Below are 23822 nucleotides of genomic sequence, written 5' to 3'. Positions count from 1 at the left end.
TTCGCACACAACGCGTCTGCTAATGTCCGATTCGTGACCTAATGACTCCTTTGAACCGAATCATTTTAACGACTGGCCAGAACAACTGATCTGTCCAACACTGAACTCATGAATCAGTTTATTAATTTACTCAGAACGCAACTGAAATGAGAACACAAGTGTGCTTACCCAATTTAGCAAGAGTGAGTAGTAAGAATTATTTTTAATTATCAACAGTATTTCATCTTATTTCTGTTGACAATGTGTAGTAAAATAAATAGGCCTAGCCTACAATAATTTAATCTGGAGTGAGGTGAAACCAGAACAAAGTTGTTATTAGCTAGCTGAAAATTTTTATTAAATTGCATATGGCAGAAAATTAGACTATTTGTTAATTTGTAATGCTACTTTTTTAATATTGATATGATTATATACCAAAACAATTATCTGTAGTGTAAAAAATGTTTGGTAACTGTCAGATTACTATTGTATGTTTGACCAATACACTGTTTTTTGTTTCCACTGCTACATTTTATTTATTTAAAGAAGTTAGATTACATTCTATTTTAGATTTGAATGCACAATTGTTTTTTAAATAAATAAGAATTCAACACCTTACATACATCTGTTATTTTGTCTTAGTTATGTTTAGTTAGTAAAGTCTGGTGCCTTTAGTCTCTTCAAGGAAGGTATAAGGTGGAAGATATACAGTTTATTATTAATTCAACAATATATCGGATCGGTATCGGGTAGGGCTGTAATCTCCCAGTCGATTAGTCGATTATTGGTCGATACGTTCTGGCTCGACCAACATTTTGATTGGTCGATTTTTTTCAGCGTTCATTTCATTAGTTTTTGCCGCGTTCATTTCATCAGTTTTGCTGCGCCGCGTTCATTTAATCAGGTGGAAAGCACTAATTGCTAATGGGGGTGTTTTCAGAGCACCCCTGTTTCACAGGTAACAGTCTGCCTTCAGAACACCCCCATTGTTTTCACTTTTGGATTAGCCCAACCCACTGGAGAAGAGAGACAGATTGAAGAAGGCTAGTTTTCTGTAACTTATATTATTTATTTAATTGTGAGAGCGTTTTTTCTGCTCTTGATCTGGCTTGTTTAATAAATATTCCTTTTTTATTAAAGTGGACGTGCATTTTGTGTTTAAGAGTAAAAGCTTTAAGTTAATAGTCTATTCGTGTCTCAGCCGCGAAGCTGAGCTCAGCTGAGCTCCTAACGTTCGAGCTGCACAGAGCGGCTGAAATTATACTGTCTGTCAGTTATTATAATACATATGACAAAAACAATTGTCTAAATTATGTTGCATATTCCTCAAAAGTTCTTGTGATGATATCTAGTTGACAATAGTACTATATTTTGGGAAGTCATAGGCTATGATATTGCGCAGGTGCACTTGATGCGACGCTGTCAGAGCCGACAGACTCGTGTGTCAGACTCATTTCAGTGCAAAATAATCAGCTCAAAAACGATTTAATATACTGCAAATAGCCTACTAGTTTTTTATGTTTATTTATAATTAATTTATGCAGACAACAAGGCTACCAAGTACTGCGCACAGTGCGCAGCTAATTAATTTAACTTTTTTTTTCCTAACGTCATTTTTAGTCGATTTTTAGTCGAAAATTTCAGGACTTCAGTCGACCAAGATTTTCTTTGGTTGATTACAGCCCTAGTATCGGGTATCGACAGATACACAAAGCCCAGGCATCGGTATCGGTATCGGGACTGAAAAAGTCGGATCGGTGCACCCCTAGTAAAAATGTTTTTTTTGTTTTTTTTTAGTTGCACCCAAAAACAGATTCAGCACAATTATTTTAATGAATTATTATACAAGACTAATAAATTCAGGAATTGTTTTGAATCAGTCCGATGACTCCACTGAATTCTTTTAGTTTTTAATAAATTAAATATTTTACTCAGCACATGATATTGATCAAAAGTGACAGTAAAGACATTTATAATATTACAAAAGATTGCTATTTCAAGTAAATGATGTTCTTTTCAATCTGTTCATCTAAGATAAAATATCGGGGTTTACAAAAAAATATTATGCAGCACAATTGTGTTCAGCATTGTTTCAAATAACGATACGAAATGTTTCTTGCATATTAGAATGATTTCTGAAGGATCATGTGACACTAAAGACTGGAGGAATGATGCTGAAAATTCAGCTTTGACCACAGGAATAAATTACATTTTAAAATATATTCAAATAGAAAACAGTTATTTTAAATTGTAACAATATTTCACAATATCTCTGTTTTTGTTGTATTTTGATCAAATAAATGAAGCCCTGATGAGCATAAGATACTTCTTTCAAAAGTGTTAAGAAAATAAAAATCTTACCGACCCCAAAATTGGATGGATGGATGGGAGACTGTAGGTGATTGTGGCTTTGAACATATCTTTATGCTGTGTGCATCTCAGTCCATGTGTGTAATCTGGCCAACCTGACGAACAGACTTCCATATGCTTCAATCAGTCATGCATGTGTGTGTGATTTGATGGATGGCTCAGTCTGGCTTGTTTGTGTTTTACATGGATGCCAATGTGTGTGTGTGTGTGTTGTGCATGAACAGCTGGTTTCTTGGCTGTCATTGTGTCAGAATGTGTGTAGGACAGCAGACTGTCACTGAGAGAACGAGGTTTGAAGTGCTCCGTTTGCTTCATCACTATTATTATTGCTCATTCTGAGGGTTAACAATTGAAACCCTTGTTTGAAACAACTAACCCTAATGCCCTGTTCACACATCACCTAACTGAAATACTAGTTGCTAATAGACGCGATAGAAGCTTTATTCTGAATTTCACTTTGTGTTGGTGGTGATACTTTTTGAAGAAATGTACTTTTATTCAGCTAGGAGGCATTCAATTGATCAAAAGTGACAGTAAAGACATTTACAAAAGATTTCAATTTCAAATAAATGCTGTTCTTTTGAACTTTATATTCATCAAAAAATCCTGGGGGAGAAATGTTTCCACCGAAAAATCACAGTTTCCACAAACATATGAAGCAGCACAACTGTTTTCAACATTGATAATAATCATAAATGTTTCTTTAGCAGCAAACCATCATATTAGAATGATTTCTGAAAGATCATGTCACACTGAAGACTGGAGGAATGATGCTGTAAATTCAAACTGCTTTAAAAAAATTTTTTTTTTTTAAAGAAAACTGTTTTGAATTGTAATAATATTTTACAATATTACTTTCTTTAGTGTATTTTTTATCAAATAAATATTAGTCTTGATGAGCATTTGAGAATTTTGGTTATTATTTTTATCTTTATAAGTGAGTTAGTGCCAATACAGTTGAATGTTTCTTGTTGCTAATAATAAACATGTGGCAGCGCATGTCCTGATTATGAGACTCACAATTTCGACACTTTCTGATGCTGTTTTACATGTGTGGTTTTTAATTATTTACTTGTATTTTGTGTATAATCGTCATGAAGTCACTGGACTACAGTATCACATGGGATTTGCTGCATCGCTTCACTGCTCATTTGCATAACGTTAACCTTTTCTTTGAACAGTTGCATCACTGGAAACAACCACGTCACATCACTATCAGTCACTGGTCGTGTTTTTGGACAACGGCAACTGACACTAAACGACTCCCAGTGATCCCGCGTGTGTGTGTTTGTGTGTGTCAGGGGAACATAATGCTATGAGACCTGCTTTTACAACATAAAGGTCACTAGAGGCCAGTGCGGATAAACACATCTGATAACCTGCTGTTATCAGGATCTGACCACACAAACATACACATCTCTTATTCAGCTTATCTGAGAAATGGACCGTGAAAACACTAAAACAAGCATGAGTATCCACATCCTTTTTGTCTTTCATATACACTGCCCCACCAAAAGAACTCGCTGTTTGGATTTAAATATTCAAATGCTTAAGAGTCTATGATTGGATCATTATTGCTTTGATTATGATGTTTCTAGCCTGTTATATGTTCTTCTAACCCTAACTGATGGAGTGTGTAGCTTTTCATTTCTTAAACAACCATATCGGAAGACACATCATGGCCATATTTCAGGATGACAATGTCAAGATTCTTCAGGCACAAACTGTGAAAGAATGGTTGTTAGGGAGCATGACGAATCATGTTCACACATGAATTGGCACCTCTAGACCTTAAATTAATTAAAAGTATTTGGGATGTGCTGAAGGAGACTTTACAGAGTGCCGGACTCTTGCATCAGGGGCTTTCGCACCAGGTAGTTCTAGGAACTAGCCACCAGGGTGGTTCCCAAAGAACTAAAAGTTCCCCTAGGAACATTTTCTTGGTTGTACTCGCACCGCCAGTAGGAACTCCGAAGTGACGTAAGAAACGCTTGTTGTTGTGAATTTTATTTTGATGGCGCGGCGGACCTTTATTTAGAAAGCCAGAGCCTGAGCACACATCTCTTACATTCTCCGTCTTCATCAGTTTACGATCAGTTTAATAGTCCTGTCTAATACATTATTAGGTAGAACTGTTATACAAAGAAAGGAGACAGTATATGAAAAAGTATTAGTGTTTGCCGCGTGGTTGATGCCCAATGTCACTTTTGCTTGGTCCCCTCATAGTTGCGTTGGATTTTCTCTTCAGCGTAAAGGTTGAGCGGTCCATCTATCACTGTTTTCCATGTTCATAGAGTTAGTTTCTGGAATAAATATAAAGACTGTAATATGTGTGTGTAGACGGCTTTTTTAAAATGGCGAGAGCTGGTGTTTTGTGTGCGTTCAGCCAATCAGCATACACTTACGTCACTGGTAGTTCCTTTTGTGCTACTCTGAAGTAGGAGCTAAATGAGTTCCCCCTTAAAAGGAGTTCTTAGAACTAAAATCATTCCTAGTTCCTAGTTCCTAGTTCCTAGTTCCTGCGATGCGAACGCGCCAAAATCCGGGCACTTCCACCAATAGTTCTAGAAACTATGAAAAGATTCCTCCGGTGCCCCTAATATCAATACAAGATCTTGACCAAAAGATGGGGGGTTTATATATATAGTCATGTGGGGGAAAAGGCACCGTATTGAATGCTATGGTTTTATGTACTCTCTAAAAAAAAAAGGTTCTATATGGCACCAAAAATGGTTCTTCGTCGTAATCATAGAGTAACCACTTTTGGTGCTATATAGCACCATATCTTAACATGTTCTGTATATGGTAGCGGTGCTATATAGCACCTTAGTTAGCGGTGCTATATAGCACCTAAGTCAAAGAACCGGTGAAGTACCTCTGAAGAACCACTGAAGCACCAAAATTGGTGCTATATAGCACTTAAAATGGTTCACCTATGATTACGAGCCAAGAACCAATTTTGGTGCCATATAGAACCTTTTTTTTTAGAGTGCATCAGGACATGATACAAAATCATCTGGTCCTTGGCAGGGCTTAAAATTAGGTAAATACAACCTCCGATGAACAACAACACATGACATATTACACATTGTCATTATTTATTTAACAAAAACTAGGCCAAAAGAGAAAAGCCATGGGTGACAAACTAAGTACACCCTTACTGTTAACTTAGGAATTAGGAGGGCAAGTGGCAGTCAGACGCTGCTAATCAAATGCCTTTGATTAATTGATCACCAGCGAGTGTGACCAACTCTATAAAAGCACATGTTTTGGCAGTTTGCTGGTCTGGAGTCTCCAGGTATGTGTTAACACAATGTGACACAAAACAGACACAAATCTTCCCATGAGTGGACGTCCCAGCAAATTCACCCGAAGATCAGACCGTGCACTGCTCAGAGAAATCGAGAAACACCCAAGAACTACATCTCAGACTCTACAGGCCTCAGTTATCATGTTAAAAGTTAAAGTTCATGGCAGTATAATTAGAAAAAGACAAAGTATGGCACGTTTGGCAGGGTTGCCAAGAGAAAGTCTATTCTCTCTAAAAAGAACATGGCAGCATGGCTTAGGTTTGCAAAGTTGCATCTGAACAAACCTCTGGAAAAATATATTTTTGGACAGACGAGACCAAAGTGGAGATGTTTGGCCATAATGCACGTCGCAAAGTTAGACAAAAACTAAACTCATCATATCAGCAAAAACTCCTCGTACCAACTGTCCATCACGCTGGTGGAGGGTTGATGATTTTTGACTTGATCAAACCTTGGTCAAACAGGACCTGGGCACCTTGTAGTCATTGAGTCGACCATGAACTCCTCTGTATACCAAAGTATTCTAGAGTCAAATGTGAGGCCATCCGTTCGGGAGCTAAAGCTTGGCCGAAATTGGGCCATGCAACAGGACAATGATCCGAAGATCACCAGCAAATCTACAACAGAATGGCTGAAAAAGAACAGAATCAAGGTGTTGCAATGATCCAGTCAAAGTCCAGACCTCAACCCGACTGAAATGTGGCGGCGAGACCTTAAGAGAGCTGTGCATAAACAGCTTCCCGCAAACCACAATGAACTGAAGCAACACTGTAAAGAAGAGCGATGTGAGAGACTGATAGAAAACAATTCCTTCAACTTATTGCTGCTAAAAGTGGCTCTACAAGCAATTTAATCAGGGTGTGCTTAGTTTGTCACCCATGGCTTTTACATTTTTTGTTCAATAAGATGAATAACATTAAACAACCAAACATTCCAACCAACCAATCAGATTTGAGAGTAGGTTTACAGTTTATGTCAAATTTAGGTTTAGAACAAGGGTTAGGTAGCCTAGAAATCTAGACACACCCTAGCGGCAGAAAATGTATTTTGCCGCGAGTGTAGTCTAGCAACTCTTGGTAGACCTGAGAGCTAGAAAAACCAAACTCTGGTCAGGCCAATCACAGCGTTTGTAGAGTCGGTGGGCGGGCTTAACATAATGACGGCACGTCACGGCAGAGTTGCGGAGATTCTGCGTGCTACTTGTAAACAAAGAAGCTGATGAACAGCGGTCTTTTGAATCGGCTTTGGCCGCGACTCTGGAACACTTGGAGTTAATCAGAATCAGAATCAGAAAGAGCTTTATCGCCAAGTGTGCTTGCACACACAAGGAATTTTTTTGGTGCTGAAGCTTCCAGTGCACATATACAATACAAACACAACAAGAACATAGTAATACAAATTCTAAGAATAAAAATATGAAAATAGCATTAAAAAAATAAGCTTTTCTTTGAGAAAAGAACAAAGAACGGCACTGAAGTCATTCTTAAGAAAAGAAGATGTGTTCGAAGTTTTGCAGACCGGATACGCCGAAAGTCTACCAACTAACGTTAGCTCGGCCTCACCTTCTTCTTTGCTCTGGTTGGTTGTGGCGCTCATGGCGCTATCCTATTGCCTGCAGAGGGAATTTGAAAGACAACCGTTTATCCCGCCCATCGGAGTGAGCCCTGTCAATGGTGAGTTTCCAGACCCAACATCTTGATGTGGGTCTGGCTTGTCAGGCTAAGGGTCAGGGGCTTCTACACCATTCTTATTCACCTATCATTTCTGATACTGATTTTAGGGATACGTTATGGGTAGGGTTAGGTTTAGGGGTAGAGATATGGTTAGAACTGTTTTTGGACAGGGATGTTGTTCAAGGATCAACAAAAGATGTTGATGTTGTAGTGTTGGTGTGCCACCAGGAACAGGGTTGGGAAACACCGTTTTAGACTGAGATTGAGATGGATGTGACACTAAGGCCGGCTACACACTGAAAGCGTGGCGTGAGCGTTTCAGCTGCGTGGCGTGTCCATTTTTATTTCGGCTCCCATGTTAACAGGTTAGAGCTTGCACACTGCCTGCGTGACACCCGCGTGCATGCTAGAAATAGAATCAACGCCTATTTTTCACGCAACACACAAACGTGTTAGAAGCGTTTCCAGGCAAATTTGAATAGGAAAAGATGTTTATATGTCATTTTGACACGAATACATATTAATAAAGGACATTTTAATGTTTGGAAGTCTCTAGGTTTTGACATAAATGCAGATATAATTGTAATTTTAAAAGATAAATAATAATTATCGATTTTCAAATATTGCACCTGTCAATACAGAACAAAATATTCTGTAGCCTATTTTGCTGTCAATACGGCCGACGTTGTCTTTGCTGTATCAGTAGGCTACATATTTATGCATATCTACATATCTACGTCACCTAGCAGCAGCAGCGCCGCGTCAGACACGTTTCTGGTGTGCAAAGACATAGAAAACGCCACGCAACTGACACGCAACAGAAACACCACACTCACACCACGCTTGCAGTGTGTAGCCGGCCTAAGAGAGAGACTGACAGCACTTTCAGCACAGCGCTGGATTTTTTTTGTATTTTGGTTCGGTACATGCATGTGTACCACATTGTTTCGACCACTGCAGGTGTGGAACATAATTTCAAATTCAGAGTTTCCCACCTAGGACGGGACAATATCATTTATATCAATATACTTTGATGTTGTGAACACATCTGAAAAATAAACTTGAGACGTTCTTAATGTGAAGCGCTTCAGACTAAGTCTCAGATGCAGGCGCTTTTTTCTCGGCACGCAAGTTGCATCTTGCTTCAGACTATGTGCTCAGATTGTTAAAATAGGGCCCTTTAAGTTTCCCGTTTATCTCAGTTTAGTTTGATTTCAATTTAGTGACGATCTATTAGCAGCATGACTGTTGGAGTACAATGTTGCAAAAGCATTAAGGACTCTCTCTCTCTCTCTCTCTCTCTCTCTCTCTGGCTCTCTATGGTAATAGTCTGTTAGGAGCGTCAGTGTGAGGATGTAAATGAAAATGTCAAAGATCTTTATGAAGTGTATTGGATTTCACATCCTCCTCTTGTAAGCCGTAAAACTCTGTGGCTTTAATAACATTAGGACATGACTGAGGGGCAGCAGACACTTCAGAAGGGTTAAACGAGCGTCTGTGTTTGCATGAGCAGAATATTTCTCCTGGTTAATAGTCTAGCGGTGGAGCAGTGAAATTAGGGCCGTCTGAAAGCTTCTGACACTCTGAGGAGATTCTGCGATGGTCACCTTCACGCTCCCGCTGGAGCGCTACAAGATTCATCCGTTTGTGTTTATCAAACATAAGATCACATTTCACACTCCATACATCCAAGAACTGAGTCTGCCTGCATCTCATTTCATTCATTCTTTCATTCATTCATTCATGTATGTAAATTCATTCATTTGTTAATTTTTCTCTGTTTATATATTGATATATTGTTTTCCAGTCATTCTTTTTAAATCATCATAAAAAATCATTAATTTGTGCATTCATTCTCCCATTCGTTATTATTAACAATAATAATAAACATTTATTTGTATAGCGCTTTTCATACATGGAATGCAACTCAAATTGCTTCACGCTCACAAGCTTAAAAACATATAATGGGAATACAATTTCACACAATGTCAATATAAAAATATATTAGAAAACAAAACAACTATTATAATTATATAACTATAATACAACATTTAACACCTATAAGAGAATCAGAGGGTAAAATAAAAATATAAAACAGACTTGTACACAACTACACAATATTTTAAATTCATTAATTCGTTAATTCGTTTAATTCACCCATTTGTTTATTTGTTCATTAATGCATGTGCTTGTTTATTCAGGTACATGTTTATTCATATTTTAGTTCATTTATTTTTCTGTTGATCTATTAATTTATGTATTTGTTCATTAAGCATGTTTCTTCATTTGTTCTTTAATTTTTCATTTGTGCGTTTGTTCATTCATTTGTTCTTTCATTTTCTTTGTTTGTTCATTTGTTCAATTATTAGAGTTACATTTTTTATCAATGAATTTACGTATAGATTTGTTAATCTGTTTGTTCATTAATTCGTTTTCTTAATTGGTTCGTTATTTCCTTCATTTTTTGTACATTCATTAGTTTGTTCTTTTGTGCATTAATAAGTACATTAATTTATGAATTAATTATTCATTCATTTATTTTTTTGTTAATGTTTAATTAGTCATGTTTTCTTAATTTGTTCATTTGTTTGTCAATTAATTTCTTTTGTTTGTTTGTTCATTCATTTGTACGTTCATTAATTTGAATCATTAATTTAGTAATTCATTCATCCCTTCATTAGTTCACTCAGCATCTGTATAGATACTCTTGGGTGATCGGGCTATTAAATTCACTGTGTCAGCACATCTCTCTCTCTCTCTCTCTCTCTCTCTCTCTCCTCTCTCTCTCTCTCTCATCTCTCTCTCTCTCTCTCTCTCTCTCTCTCTCTCTCTCTCTCTCTCTCTCTCTCTCTCTCTCTCTCTCTCTCTCTCTCTCTCTCTCTCTCTCTCTCTCTCTCTCTCTCTCTCTCTCACTCTCTCTCTCTCTCTCTCTCTCTCTCTCTCTCTCTCTCTCTCTCTCTCTCTCTCTCTCTCTCTCTCTCTCTCTCTCTCTCTCTCTCTCTCTCTCTCTCTCTCTCTCTCTCTCTCTCTCTCTCTCTCTCTCTCTCTCTCTCTGTGCTATCTTTAGCTCTCCGTGTGATTGAAATAGCTTCTCTCTAGAGGCCGGCAGCTCTCGGCGAACACACACACACACACAGTCAGTAGAGTGCAGGGATTGAACGAGGTGAGGTTTCACACAACAGGAGGGTGAATGTGAATCACTTCAGTGGGCCCTGCAGGAAAACCCTAGAAACCCACATACACACACTCGCTTGTCTTTTTCTCTTGCTAGAAAGCATCACATACACTCTTTTTCTGTTTTCTCGGAACCAGAGGTCTGCGCAGGCGTGTAAGGCGGGAGGCTGTCAGAATAATGAGGCCAGTCTTCCCTTTAGATCTCTTTCTTTCTATCTTTGTCTTCTGTTCCTCCTCATCCTGTAGTTTCATTGCCTCCTCATCCTCTCAAACTCAGAAGAGATGGTGCTTGCCCCTCTTTTAAGAAAACCTCTCAAGATCAAGCCCTGCTGGAAAACATCTGCCTCGCTTGATGGTTTCCTGTTTCACATCTCTAACGAAGAATTTAGTCTGTAACTAGACATGATTGTGTGAAACTAACCTTCTTGAACTGTTGTTTTTACACAAAATGAAGAGCTTTCTCAAAATGGCAAGCTCCAGTCTCATTGGCTTGTTTTATGCAATTTCCAGGAGTCTGTGTGCACAGGATATCAACAGTCAGATGAGAAACTATAGTGTTTAGTTTCGAGTTGTAGATAATCTAAAACTTTACAAAGCTTCATTTTCTGCATCATTCCTCCAGTCTTCAGTGTCACATGATCCTTCAGAAATCATTCTAATATGACGATTTGCTGCGTAAGAAACATTTTTGATTACTATCAATGTTGAAAATGGTTGTGCTACTTCATACACTATATTGCCAATAGTTTTGGGACGTCTGCCTTTACATGCACATTAACTTTAATGCCATCCCATTCTTAATCCATAGGATTTAATATGGAGTTGGCCCACCCTTTGCAGCTTCAACTCTTCTGGGAAGACTTTCCACAAGCTTTAGAGGTGTGTTTATGTACATTTCTGACCATTCGTCTAGAAGCGCATTTGTGAGGTCAGACACTGATGTTGGACGAGAAGGCCGACATCAGTGTCAGATGTTAAATCTTAAAGATGAAGAACCAGCAAAAGGCCTGGCTCGCAGTCTCCGCTCTCATTCATCCCAAAGGTGTTCTATCTGGTTGAGGTCAGGACTCTGTGCAGGCCAGTCAAGTTCCTCTACACCAAACTCGCTCATCCATGTCTTTATGGAGCTTGCTTTGTGCACTGGTGCAGAGTCATGTTGGAACAGGAAGAGTCATCCCCAAACTGTTCCCACAAAGTTGGGAGCATGAAATTGTCCAAAATGTCTTGGTATGCTGAAGCATTAAGAGTTCCTTTCACTGCAACTAAGGGGCCAAGCCCAATACCTGAAAAACAACCCCCACACCATAATCCCCCCTCCACCAAACTTTACATTTATGCATTTAGCAGACGCTTTTTATCCAAAGCGACTTACAGTGCACTAATTACAGGGACAATCCCCCTGGAGCAACGTGGAGTAAAGTGCCTTGCTCAAGGACACACTGGTGGTGACTGCTGGGATTGAACCAGCAACCTTTTGCATATCAGTTAAGTGGTTTAACCCACTGGACCACCATCTCTCAATTGTTTAACCCACTGGTTTAACCCACTGGTTTAACCCACTGGACCACCATCTGGCAATTTACACTTGGCACAATGCAGTCAGGCAAGTACGGTTCTCCTGGCAACTGCCAAACCCAGACTCGTCCATCAGATTGCCAGACAGAGAAGTGTGATTCATCACTCTAGAGAACACGTCTCCACTGCTCTAGAGTCCAGTGGCGGCGTGCTTTACCCCACTGCATCCGACGCTTTGCATAGGCTTGGATGCAGCTGCTCGGCCATGGAAACCCATTCCATGTTGACCGTGGAATATTTAGTAGTGAGGAAATTTCACGAATGGTCACGGTTCCATGCTTGAATTCACTGAGCTCCTGAGAGCGACCCATTCTTTCTCAAATGTTTATAGAAGCGTCTGCATGCCTAGGTGCTTGATTTTTTACACCTGTGGACATGGAAGTGATTGGAACACCTGAATTCAATGGTTTGGAGGGGTGTCCCAATGCTTCTGGCAATATAATGTATGTTTGGAGAAACCATGGGGAATAGAAAGTTCAAAGAACAGCATTTATTTAAAATATGAATCTTTTGTAACGTCTTTTAATGACATTTTTTATTAACATCATTGCGGAATAAAAGTATTTTCTTGCAAAACAAACTTATGTCCCCACACATTTGTTTAATTCAGTTAATTCATCTGTTCAGTCATTATTCTCTATAGACTATATTGCTTTGTTGGTTTGTTTACATTACATTTGTTAATGTATTCATTTGCTCATGCATTTTTCCATTCATTTATTTGTTCATTTGTTATTGTCTCTTATTTGTTTGCTTATTTATTCATCCATTATTTGATTGACCCATTTGTTCATTGCTCATTCTTGCATTCATTAATAGTTCTTTTTGCAAGATGTTTACAAGGTTTCACGAGTTTTGTTTGAGACACTCATATTGTACACGATATGTTTATTCAGTTTTGCCCTTCAGAGAGTGTGATTTACATGCTCCTAAACCTCACATAAAACAAGCATGTGTGGCTGCCTCACTTCAGATGGTCTCATCTGTTTTACAGGGTGGCTTTGGTCAGGATAATAAACCAGTATATGAAGTCTAACAGTGCAGCAGTAAGAAAGCTGTTTTGATGGTTTTTGCTCACCGATTACACTTCTGAACTCCATTTGCGTGATGAGATGGCACTCTATTTTAAACCGCTTGCTCTGGTGAGGTCTGGTAAGACGAGGCAAGATGAGTGACGGCGATGATGGAATTTTAAAAGGTTTTGTTGTTGCTTTTCAAGCAGGAAATGCACTTTAACCATTCAAATAATGTTTACATGATGCTCTTCCTTTTAAGTAGATTACAGAGATTGCAAAGACAGGGAAAATGGGAAAGTTCTGGCAAAATGTAGCGATGCAGAGAAGGCCAAGATCACACACACATAGACTGACTCAGCTTATCTTCCTCTTTCTGCATTGTTTCCTTTGCTTTGTCATCCTATTTTTAATCTTTTGTACCCCTGATAATATTTATCTTCTCATTCTAGTCATCTCCTTTGTACTTGCAATGAAAATTAAGCATTGTTTTCATGATTTATGCCCCTTTGTGTCGTTCCAAACCCATAGATGACTTTCTTTCCTCCGTGGAACATAAAGTAAGAATTTCAGAGCTGATTTTTTTTTTAGTACAACTAAAGCAGAGTGACCAGTGGCTCAGACAAGTAAAAGCACCATAAAAGTACCATTACAGTATTTCATCTGACTTGTGCGCTATATTTCAAGTCTTTTTGAAGCAATAATTTCTTATTTGTGTTTCTTATACAATGCACAATATGCATGTATTACTTATACAGTGCTTTCATTGTGCTTCCATGGTATTCGTGAGGAGTAAATATGAGTAAATAATGTTCCTGTTTGAGGTCATGCGATCATATCTGATCATACTGATTTGCGCTCTTCAATTGTGCATGAATTGGTCAATGCTTGAGATCCATCATTCAGATCTGTTTCTGTTATTAATGTGTTTTTTTTTCCCACCATCTGTCTCTCTGTAGACGCTGGAGGCTGTGTTGACCTTTAAGTACAGTGGAGGAGCCGGTCAGGTGGAGGGCTACTACCGCGAGCTCAGTCTGGGGGTCAGAGTGGATGTTGAACCTTCAGTTTTCTTCACACGAGTCAGCACTTTACCTGCCACAAGGTATCAAACAGTACATTTACTCTATTCTCAATAGGCAGGCCTGTGCGTACAACATATCTCCAAGGTAAAGTTAACCCAAAAATGAAAATTCCAATCATCAATTACTCGCCCTCATGTCGTTCTAAACCCATAAAACTTTCGTTCAACTTCGGAACACAAATGAAGATCTTTTTGATGAAATCTGAAAGCTTTCTGACCTTCCATTGACAGCTACACAACTACCACTTTCATGCTTCAAAAAGTTAATAAAGAGATAAAACGAATCCATATGAATTAAGCAGTTTACACTGTACAATTTTTCTAAAGAGACTCGATCACTATATATGACAGACATTTAATTTAGGCTTTTATTCACATATAAAGATTGATCAGCTAGAGAACAAACCTCAAACGTGCTGCATAACACGAGAATGAACCTCATTGGTTCTTGCTGAAGCTCAAACGTGCTGTGTAACACGAGAATGAACCTCATTGGTTCTTGCTGAAGCTCAAACGTGCTGTGTAACACGAGAATGAACCTCATTGGTTCTTGCTGAAGCTCAAACGTGCTGTGTAACACGAGAATGAACCTCATTGGTTCTTGCTGAAGCTCAAACGTGCTGTGTAACACGAGAATGAACCTCATTGGTTCTTGCTGAAGCTCAAACGTGCTGCGTAACACGAGAATGAACCTCATTGGTTCTTGCTGAAGCTCAAACGTGCTGCGTAACACGAGAATAAACCTCATTGGTTCTTGCTGAAGCTAAAACGTGCTGCGTAACACGAGAATGAACCTCATTGGTTCTTGCTGAAGCTCAAACGTGCTGTGTAACACGAGAATGAACCTCATTGGTTCTTGCAGAAGCTCAAACGTGCTGCGTAACACGAGAATGAACCTCATTTGCTTTTTACAGAAGCTCAAATGCGATGTGTAACACGAGAATGAACCTCATTGGTTTTTACAGAGGCTCAAATGTGATGTGTAACACGAGAATGAACCTCATTGGTTCTTGCGGAAGCTCAAACGTGCTGAGTAACACGAGAATGAACCTCATTGGTTCTTGCTGAAGCTCAAACGTGCTGTGTAACACGAGAATGAACCTCATTGGTTCTTGCAGAAGCTCAAACGTGCTGCGTAACACGAGAATGAACCTCATTTGCTTTTTACAGAGGCTCAAATGTGATGTGTAACACGAGAATGAACCTCATTGGTTCTTGCGGAAGCTCAAACGTGCTGAGTAACATGAGAATGAACCTCATTGGTTTTTACAAAAGCTCAAATGTGATGTGTAACTCGAGAATGAACCTCATTGGTTTCTTACAGAAGCTCAAATGTGATGTGTAACACGAGAATGAACCTCATTGGTTCTTACAGAAGCTCAAATGTGATGTGTAACTCGAGAATGAACCTCATTGGTTCTTACAGAAGCTCAAATGTGATGTGTAACTCGAGAATGAACCTCATTGGTTCTTGCGGAAGCTCAAACGTGATGCGTAACACGAGAATGAACCTCATCGGTTCTTGCATGTCAAGCGACAGCCTTCATTTACCACATCTGATGTGTGAGTTGATGAATGTTAATATGTGAATAAAAGCCTAAATTCAATCTGTTCATCATATAAAGCGATTAAGGCTCTTCAGAAATTTTGGATTAAACCACTCAATTCATTTAGATTAGTTTTATGATCTCTTTAGTAGTTGCGTAGCTGTCAGTGGAGGGACAGAAATCACTCAGATTTCATCAAAAAGATCTTCATTTGTGTCCGAAGATGAACGAAGGTCTTACGGGTTTGTAATTAATTATAGAATTTAAATTTTTGGGAGAACTAAAGTTATAAACAAACCATATTCAGTCCAGTTATATGGTTTCTTGCACAAAAATGAGTGTGTGTGTGTGAGGATATGAATTTCCCCGGGCTTTTTATTTTCAGTTAGACATCGGAGAGTGACGCTGGTGTAATAGAACGCCTCTCAAGCCTAAGAGTTTAACTGGCTAGCCGGTCCTGTTGTTTTTAGTGTAAAGTTTCTAAGAGAGGTCATAAAATATTATGCATTTCTGAGGACGCATGGGCTTTGGGAGACATTAGGACATGAAAACATTATCACATTATCTCAGATGGAATATGATCATTCGAAGCTGGTTAAATACATATTAGAGATTGTGGTTGCGTTGTCAAACAGCATCAGAGCACTGCGAAACCTCACCGTACATCGTAACAGAATTAATAACATACTGTAAACACACACTGTCCTGTAATGGCAATGAGTGCTAAGTTGCATTATTATGGGTGGAGTCTTGCAGCCTGAAAGGTGGTTTATGAAGAAGCCACACTGCACTGGTGAACCGGAACGCTAATGTTTTGTGTGACACAGCAGAGGTGGAATGAATGACTGCTGCTGTCTCTGTAGGCTGAGAGAGAGAGCGACGGAGAGGTGGAGAGAGGGATAGACAGATGGAGATGGATGGAGAGAGACTGATCACACCTTAGTAATGACCACTTGAAGTGACTCATTAGCTGTAATAATATCTGCTGTCTCAGTCATCTAGATCATCTATTATTCCTGTCGGATGGATCAGCTGCACACACACACACACACACACTCTCACTACTGGGCGTTTCTCAGTCTGGACCAGTGCTGAGAGTAACTAGCTGAAACTAGGGATACAGCTAACTACATCATTCAGTAGTGAAACTGTAGTTCAGCTGTTTTCATAATAGTCTAGTTCATCCAGTAACAAGCATTTTTCCTCATGCTTCATTCTGAACCTTATTTATTCGAGTGATGGCTGTAAACCTCAAATTATGATTAGCTCATTCTTCCACACGAGGCCAAGAAAGTTTCATTTGGCAAACTGGAGACTGGCCAAAAACAACAGCATCTATGGCAAGCCCTCTTAGCTTAAAACGTTAATTCAACCCTCTACAATGCGAGTAAATCACTTACATTTGTGAGTAAATCTTCACTCTGGACGACTAAATAATATCTATCACTAGCCATTGGCTGATAAATGCTTAGATTTTACTCGCCAGTGTGTGTGTTAGAGGCTAAGAATAAGTTTAGCATAGATATATGTTCACTCGCTGAACACTCAGCGAAACTGTTTCGCTCTCCGTCAAGCGATCTGTCTATTTCAGTTCAGCTCAATGGATGCGCAGCGTCCCTGTATTTGATGTACCGTAAACTCTAGTGTGAAGGCGCACAACTCGTCGTTGCTTTGCCGAGAGCGCTGTTTCTCTCACACACACACACGCAAAGAGAGAGAGTCTTACATACCATCGATGCGCTACATGTAAAGCATATTCTTTGTTGTATTATCCTGTCAAAACAACAGAGTTCATTTGGAATTATTCAGCTATTAAGAAAAAGCAGAAGATATGCCGGTTTTTCCAGTAGTGGGCGGGACTAATGCGCAAACGGCAATCTCATTGGCTGGCGTTCATGTATTGCCTTCACTGTTTTGATTTCAGCAAATCAGTTTGAGCAACGCTGACAACATGATTCATATTCATGAACCCAGCAGCTCATCAATCCTGAGTGCGTTGTATATTGTTATTAATAGTAGAATTAGTAGTATTAATCTTATTAATAATTACTATTATCTAGTAGGCCTGTCGCGATAGTCAATAAATCAATTAATCGCACAATAAAAAAAATGATCTCGATAATTTTTCCGGCAGCGATAATTTCCAGCGTCCGTTTTTATATCCATTTTTGCAGAGCGTTACATTAGATGATCACGCTCTTATACATGTAAATGCTTCTAAGCGCGACAAGACACAAGAGAATGCGCCTGTATGTCAATGTCCTGTCTGTGTAGCTGCGTCTCATGTCAGCTAATCGAGGGACACTCTGACACACACACACACACACACTCGACGCAGTCTCCTGCTCCCATCGAGTTCTCTTTTGCTCATGCATAAACAATAACAACATCACAGATAATTTTGAGTATTCTCATATTAGGAGTCTTAAATTAGTTAAATAACGTCTTAAATGAGGAAATGAGAGATGCCGCGCATGTTCGGCTGCGGCTGTTCTAAAAGTGACAGGAGCACTGATGATGGCTGTCATTAATGTTCATCAAAGAACAACGGGAACAGAGAAAATTGTAGCTTTAATAATGATTAATCTATATTTCATTTATTATTTATGCAGTTAAGAAAGGTGTTTGATAACCATTACATTTCTGTATATGTCTAACAGGGAAGTCACAGGTTTTTGTAAAGATATGTAAACACAATCATCCGTTGCAGTTTTCCCAGCTGTTTATTCAAGTGCATTTTTTTGTTAACAGACTGAGAGTCCATCGCTTTTATTGTTTTTGGTTGTTTTGTTCATTTATTGTGGATATTTAAAATGCTTTCCGTTTTCAGTGTTAAATAGTCTTTAGAAATAAAAGCATTATTATGCCTTTATCATTATTTTAGATGAAAATGGTCTCAGAACGACAATATTATCGTTTATCGCAATAATTTATTGGCCAATTTATCATCCAGCAAAATGTATAATCGTGACAGGCCTATTATCTAGTACTATTATCATTTTTTACAGAAACACTGAATGACCAACAATATCTTAAGCACCACCACAAGTCCTAAGTTCAGTTAAATGATCAAATATGCATTCATGTGTGTGTGTATATATTAGGGCTGTCAGACGAATAATCACAATATATAAAAGTTTGTTTACATAATATATGTGTGTGTACTGTGTGTATAATTATTATGTATATTTGAATACACATACATACTGTACATGTATGTATATATTTAAGAAATACTCGCATGTATATACTGTATATTTATATAATTTATATTATATATATAAATATAAAATATTTTCTTAAATATATACATGCATGTGTGCGTATTTACATACACACAATAATTATACACAGTACACACATATATTATATAAACACAAACTTTTGATTTTGGATGCGGTTAATCGCGATTAATCGATTTGACAACACTATAAATAAAATAGTATATCAGTCTGGCTAGTAAACACATTTTTTTTACTAGCCAATGGGGATTATATTGCCAAGGTGTGCGTAGAGGGTTGTAATTGCATTTTTACTCGTAAGAATTAAATAAGAGAGTTCTGCAATTCAATTGTTACTAGTAAAAATGCAATTACGATGGGTAACGCTGGGAACATTTGAAGCTAAAACGGCTTGCCATACAGCATCTGTATTCACAGCACATAGAAATGGAAAATCCTGCTTGTGCTGAATGAATGGATGTGAAATATTCAACAGTCGGTTGGTCGAAATGTTTCTCTGATGGCATCAGGCGTTCTAAGAATAGCAGCACTAAATGCCGATACACCTCATTACATCCCTACGAGGACAAAGGGTTTGTAAAAGGAGTATGTAATGTCTTCATGCATATCTAAAAATGCCAAAATCTGTTATATGTTTATGGTTAGACTATAGGAATAATTATGAGCCCTAGAATATATTTATATACTACATTATATGTTTGGTTTATATGCATTATTATATACCTTAAAATAGCTAATAATAATTAGTAATTTGCTATTGTATTTATTTATTTATTATAAATATTGTTTTTTAGGTATTGTGTTATATTAAATAAAATAAAATAAAAATAAAAATACAATATTGGTAATTATTTTGGTTTCAGCAATAATTATACACATTTTTATTTATTTAATTATTTAACTTGTTTTACTCCACTTGTGTTGAATTTCTGCAGCCTCTCATGGCTTATTAATATTTACATGAATAGATGTATAAGAATGCATTATTTCATTATACTCTTTAAGAGAGTAAATATGAATAGGTAAATGTGCTTTTCATCAAAAATGTGTGGTGTAATATGCATTACAATATGCATTATGAATTCTTTTCATGATGCATTATATATAGAAGCGGGACACATTTACACACGTACGCACTCAGACACACTAATGTTCACAGCATCTTGAAGGATCCACTCGAGCGCTGCACAGTTCTTCAGCTCACTACCTCGGAGCAGATGAAATAATGTTGCTGAGATGAAAGTCTTCTAGAAATTTCTGGGCTGCGGGTCCAGACAAATGGCCCATCGTCTGCTCTGAATAATGTAGGAAGAGTAGAGATCGGTTCCGCACCACAGATCTGATGAATACTCATTGGACTGCCTCGGTTATTTCTTTTTAAAGGGTCTTAAAGATGCTTTCCTAACACATAAAGTGGTCCGTGACTAATGTCTGTGTCTCTAACTCACACCCACACCTCTTGTGTGTGGACAAATGTACAGTGTGTGTGTTTGACCAAATAAATTCAACAGGATGTTGTAAAAAAGCAACAGTTTAATTACTAAACTCAGACACCATTAACACACGCCCACAACACACACTTCACAATTGCTCTTAGATGCACTTAACACTCAAATAATACAGGAAGATCATTAAATGAAAAACAAAAAGAAAGAAGCTTTTATCTATTCTGTGGTGCGAGCGGATTCTGTGAGACGAGGAACTCCGGAGGGAGAAAAACATTCAAATGCCAATTCTCCAAGTGTTTTAAAGGATTGTTTGGGTTCAATACAGCTTAAACTCACTACTTAAAGTATGAACATTAATTCACTTATAATGGAAGTCTATGGGGCAAAGCATTCAGGATGATTCAAAGCAGAATATATATATATATATATATATATATATATATATATATATATATATATATATATATATATATATATATATATATATATATATATATATAGTGCTGGGAATCGATTAAAAAAAAGAAATAATCGCATTTTTTTCTGTAATTAATCGCGATTAATCACAAGTTTTTAATATTTTGATATTGTAATAATTTCAGTTACTCTCCAAATGAATGTAGAAACAATTTAAAGACAGTATATTTTAAATATGTGTTGTAATGGCATCTTTTTATGAATGAAGGCCAGTATCACTGATACTAATGTCTCTATGAGACATTAATGACGTTACATTACAGTATAACTGAAAGCTCCCAATTTCAACATTTATTAGGCTTTAAAAAAAACAACTTTTAATTTAAGTGAACTTAAAACAATCTTTACATAATCCCATTATAATGAATGTTATATTTACCTGTGGCCTTCCCTGTCAGACATAGTCCACACAGAAATTGAATAAAGTTATCAACACCTTTCTTAACTGCATAAATAATAAGTGAAATATAAATGGATCATCATTAAAGCTACAATCTTCTGTTCCCGTTGTTCTTTGATGAACATTAATGACAGACATTATCAGTGCTACTGTCACTTTAAGATCTACCTCTGCCGAACATGACCCGCGCATCTCATTTTCTCTCAAGTTCATTTAAGACATTATTTTCCATACAGTACATTAAAGTGCATTAAAAACAAGGCAAAATACAGCAAGCACTCCCCGCGAGGGAACTGCTCGGCTCGGTACTGAGGGCTTAGCATTGAGTTTCTTAACTTTTTCACCGACGAAAGCAGAGCCGTGGTGAGCCACTTCGCCATACTTTCATTGTTTTGAAGGGGGAGCTGAAATGACGGGAGGGGTTGTGTTGCCCAGATTTGATTCCCCCGGTCTGCATTTTCCCCAGACATACGTTCTTCTCCCACACAAAACCGCATTTCATTCCAAATATGTAAAATTCCCATTATAATAAATGTTATATTTACCTGTGGCCTTCCCTGTTAGACATATACAGAAATGTAATAGTTATCAAACACCTTTCTTAACTGTATAAACAATAAATGAAACTTAGATGAATCATCATTAAAGCTACAATTTTCTCTTTTCCCGTTGTTCTGTGATGAACATTAATGACAGGCCTCATCAGTGCTCCTGTCACTTTAAGAACGGCCGCTGACGAACATGACGCGGATCTGACGCGCTGTCCCGCGCATCTCATTTCCTCACAACTCTTTAAGTTCATTTAAGACGTTATTTAACTAATTTAAGACTCCTAATATGAGAATACTCAAAATCCTGTGTTGTTATTGTTTGTTCAAGAGCAAAAGAGAGCATGAGACGCAGCCCGGACATTGACATACAGCGCGTTCTCTTGTGTCTTGTCGCGCTTGGAAGCATTTACATGAATAGGAACGTGATCTTGTAACGCTAGTTAAAAATGGATATAAAAACGGATGCTGCATTATTTGCGTTAAATATTTGTAATGCGTTAAGCTGAAAAAATGCATTGCCCTCGTTAACGCGTTAATTTGCCCAGCCCTAATATACATATATATATATATATATATATATATATATATATATATATATATATATATATATATATATATATATATATATATATATATATATATATATATATATATATATATATATATATATATATATATATATATATATATATATATATATATATATATATATATACACAGTGGCAAGAATGAATGTGAACCCCTTGCAAAATATGTGAAAATGTGAGTGAATTATATGAATTCAGCTATTTTTTGTCTTGTGGACTATCCGTAAACGAGATGTTGGGTCTGTGAACTCACCATTGGCAGGGCTCAATCGGAGGGGCGGGATAAACGGTTGTCTTTCAAATTCCCTTTGCACGCAATAGGATATTGCTACAACCAACCAGAGCCACGAAGAAGGCGAGAGCGCTATCAGTGGTGAGTCCCATGCGTTTTCCCACCAGCGGAGCTAGTTGATAGATTAAAGTTTTGCCGTATCCAGTCGGCAAAAGTCCTAACACATCTTCCTTTTTTAAGAATGACTTCAGTGCCGTTCTTTGTTAGCAGGGAAGTAGCAAGGAATGCACACGGAACCGTCGCAAATCTGGCGTCATTATGTTAAGCCCGTCCACCGACTCTATACACGATGTGATTGGCCTGACTAGACAAGCTCGCAAGCCAACGGAGAGTTGCTAGCTGCTAGCTGCGACCCTGGCTGCAAATTACATTTGCTGCCGCTAGGGTGCGTCTAGATTTCTAGGCTATATGTAAACATCTTTTATGTAAAATATTTTATTCAGGACACTACTAAATAAAAAATAACATGCATTTTGTATGATGTCTCTTATTTTGTTAAAATTATTTACTTTTTCACAGATTCTGCAAGGAGTTCACATACTTTTTCTTGCCACTGTATAAACACACACACACACACATAGGGCTTAACATTAACACCCACCAAACTGCCAAATACTGGTGCACTTTAGCAGTGGTGTGTAACGCAGGTTGATTTTTATAAATAATGTATACATTTTTTCAATTGTAGTCTTTTAAAACGCATCTGAAACAAGCGGCAACCTCCCCCAGTTTCTCTTGAAGCCAATACGGAAGTGACTTAAACTGCATTCATCGACTGGCCACTAGAGACAGGCTCCAGAAAGGAGCAGAATCTCATTGAGCTCCATGTTAAAATGCCCAACTTTACAGCAGAAAAAAAAACATGTTTACAGCCTGGTACAAATTGTGGTTTTTGTCTATACAGGGAGTGCAGAATTATTAGGCACGTTGATTTTCTGATCATAATTTTTTTCCAGGCACATTTGACCAATTCCAAACCTCAGTAATCCTAATAACTAGTATTGATTTAGTATTTAATAATGTATAAGTGATACATAATTGTTCATGAAGGCTGGAAATGAAAATCACCTTATATTCAGGTGTGCAGAATTATTAGGCATGT

At 37.8% G+C, this 23822-nt stretch overlaps 1 protein-coding gene across 4 annotated transcripts in view; it reads left to right on the top strand.

Moving 5' to 3' along the window:
- trappc9 (trafficking protein particle complex subunit 9) overlaps positions 1–23822 on the top strand; it is a 371401-nt gene that overhangs the window by 202589 nt on the left and 144990 nt on the right. For all 4 annotated transcript variants that reach the window (XM_079830150.1, XM_079830148.1, XM_079830149.1 and 1 more), the window contains one exon: positions 14055–14197. In XM_079830150.1, the coding sequence (XP_079686276.1) occupies positions 14055–14197 (143 nt within the window). The remainder of the gene's footprint in view (positions 1–14054; positions 14198–23822) is intronic.

Source organism: Gobio gobio (genome assembly GCF_949357685.1).
Source record: "Gobio gobio genome assembly, chromosome: 11".
Lineage (NCBI taxonomy): Eukaryota > Metazoa > Chordata > Actinopteri > Cypriniformes > Gobionidae > Gobio > Gobio gobio.
This window is presented reverse-complemented; position numbering and strand designations above follow the sequence as displayed.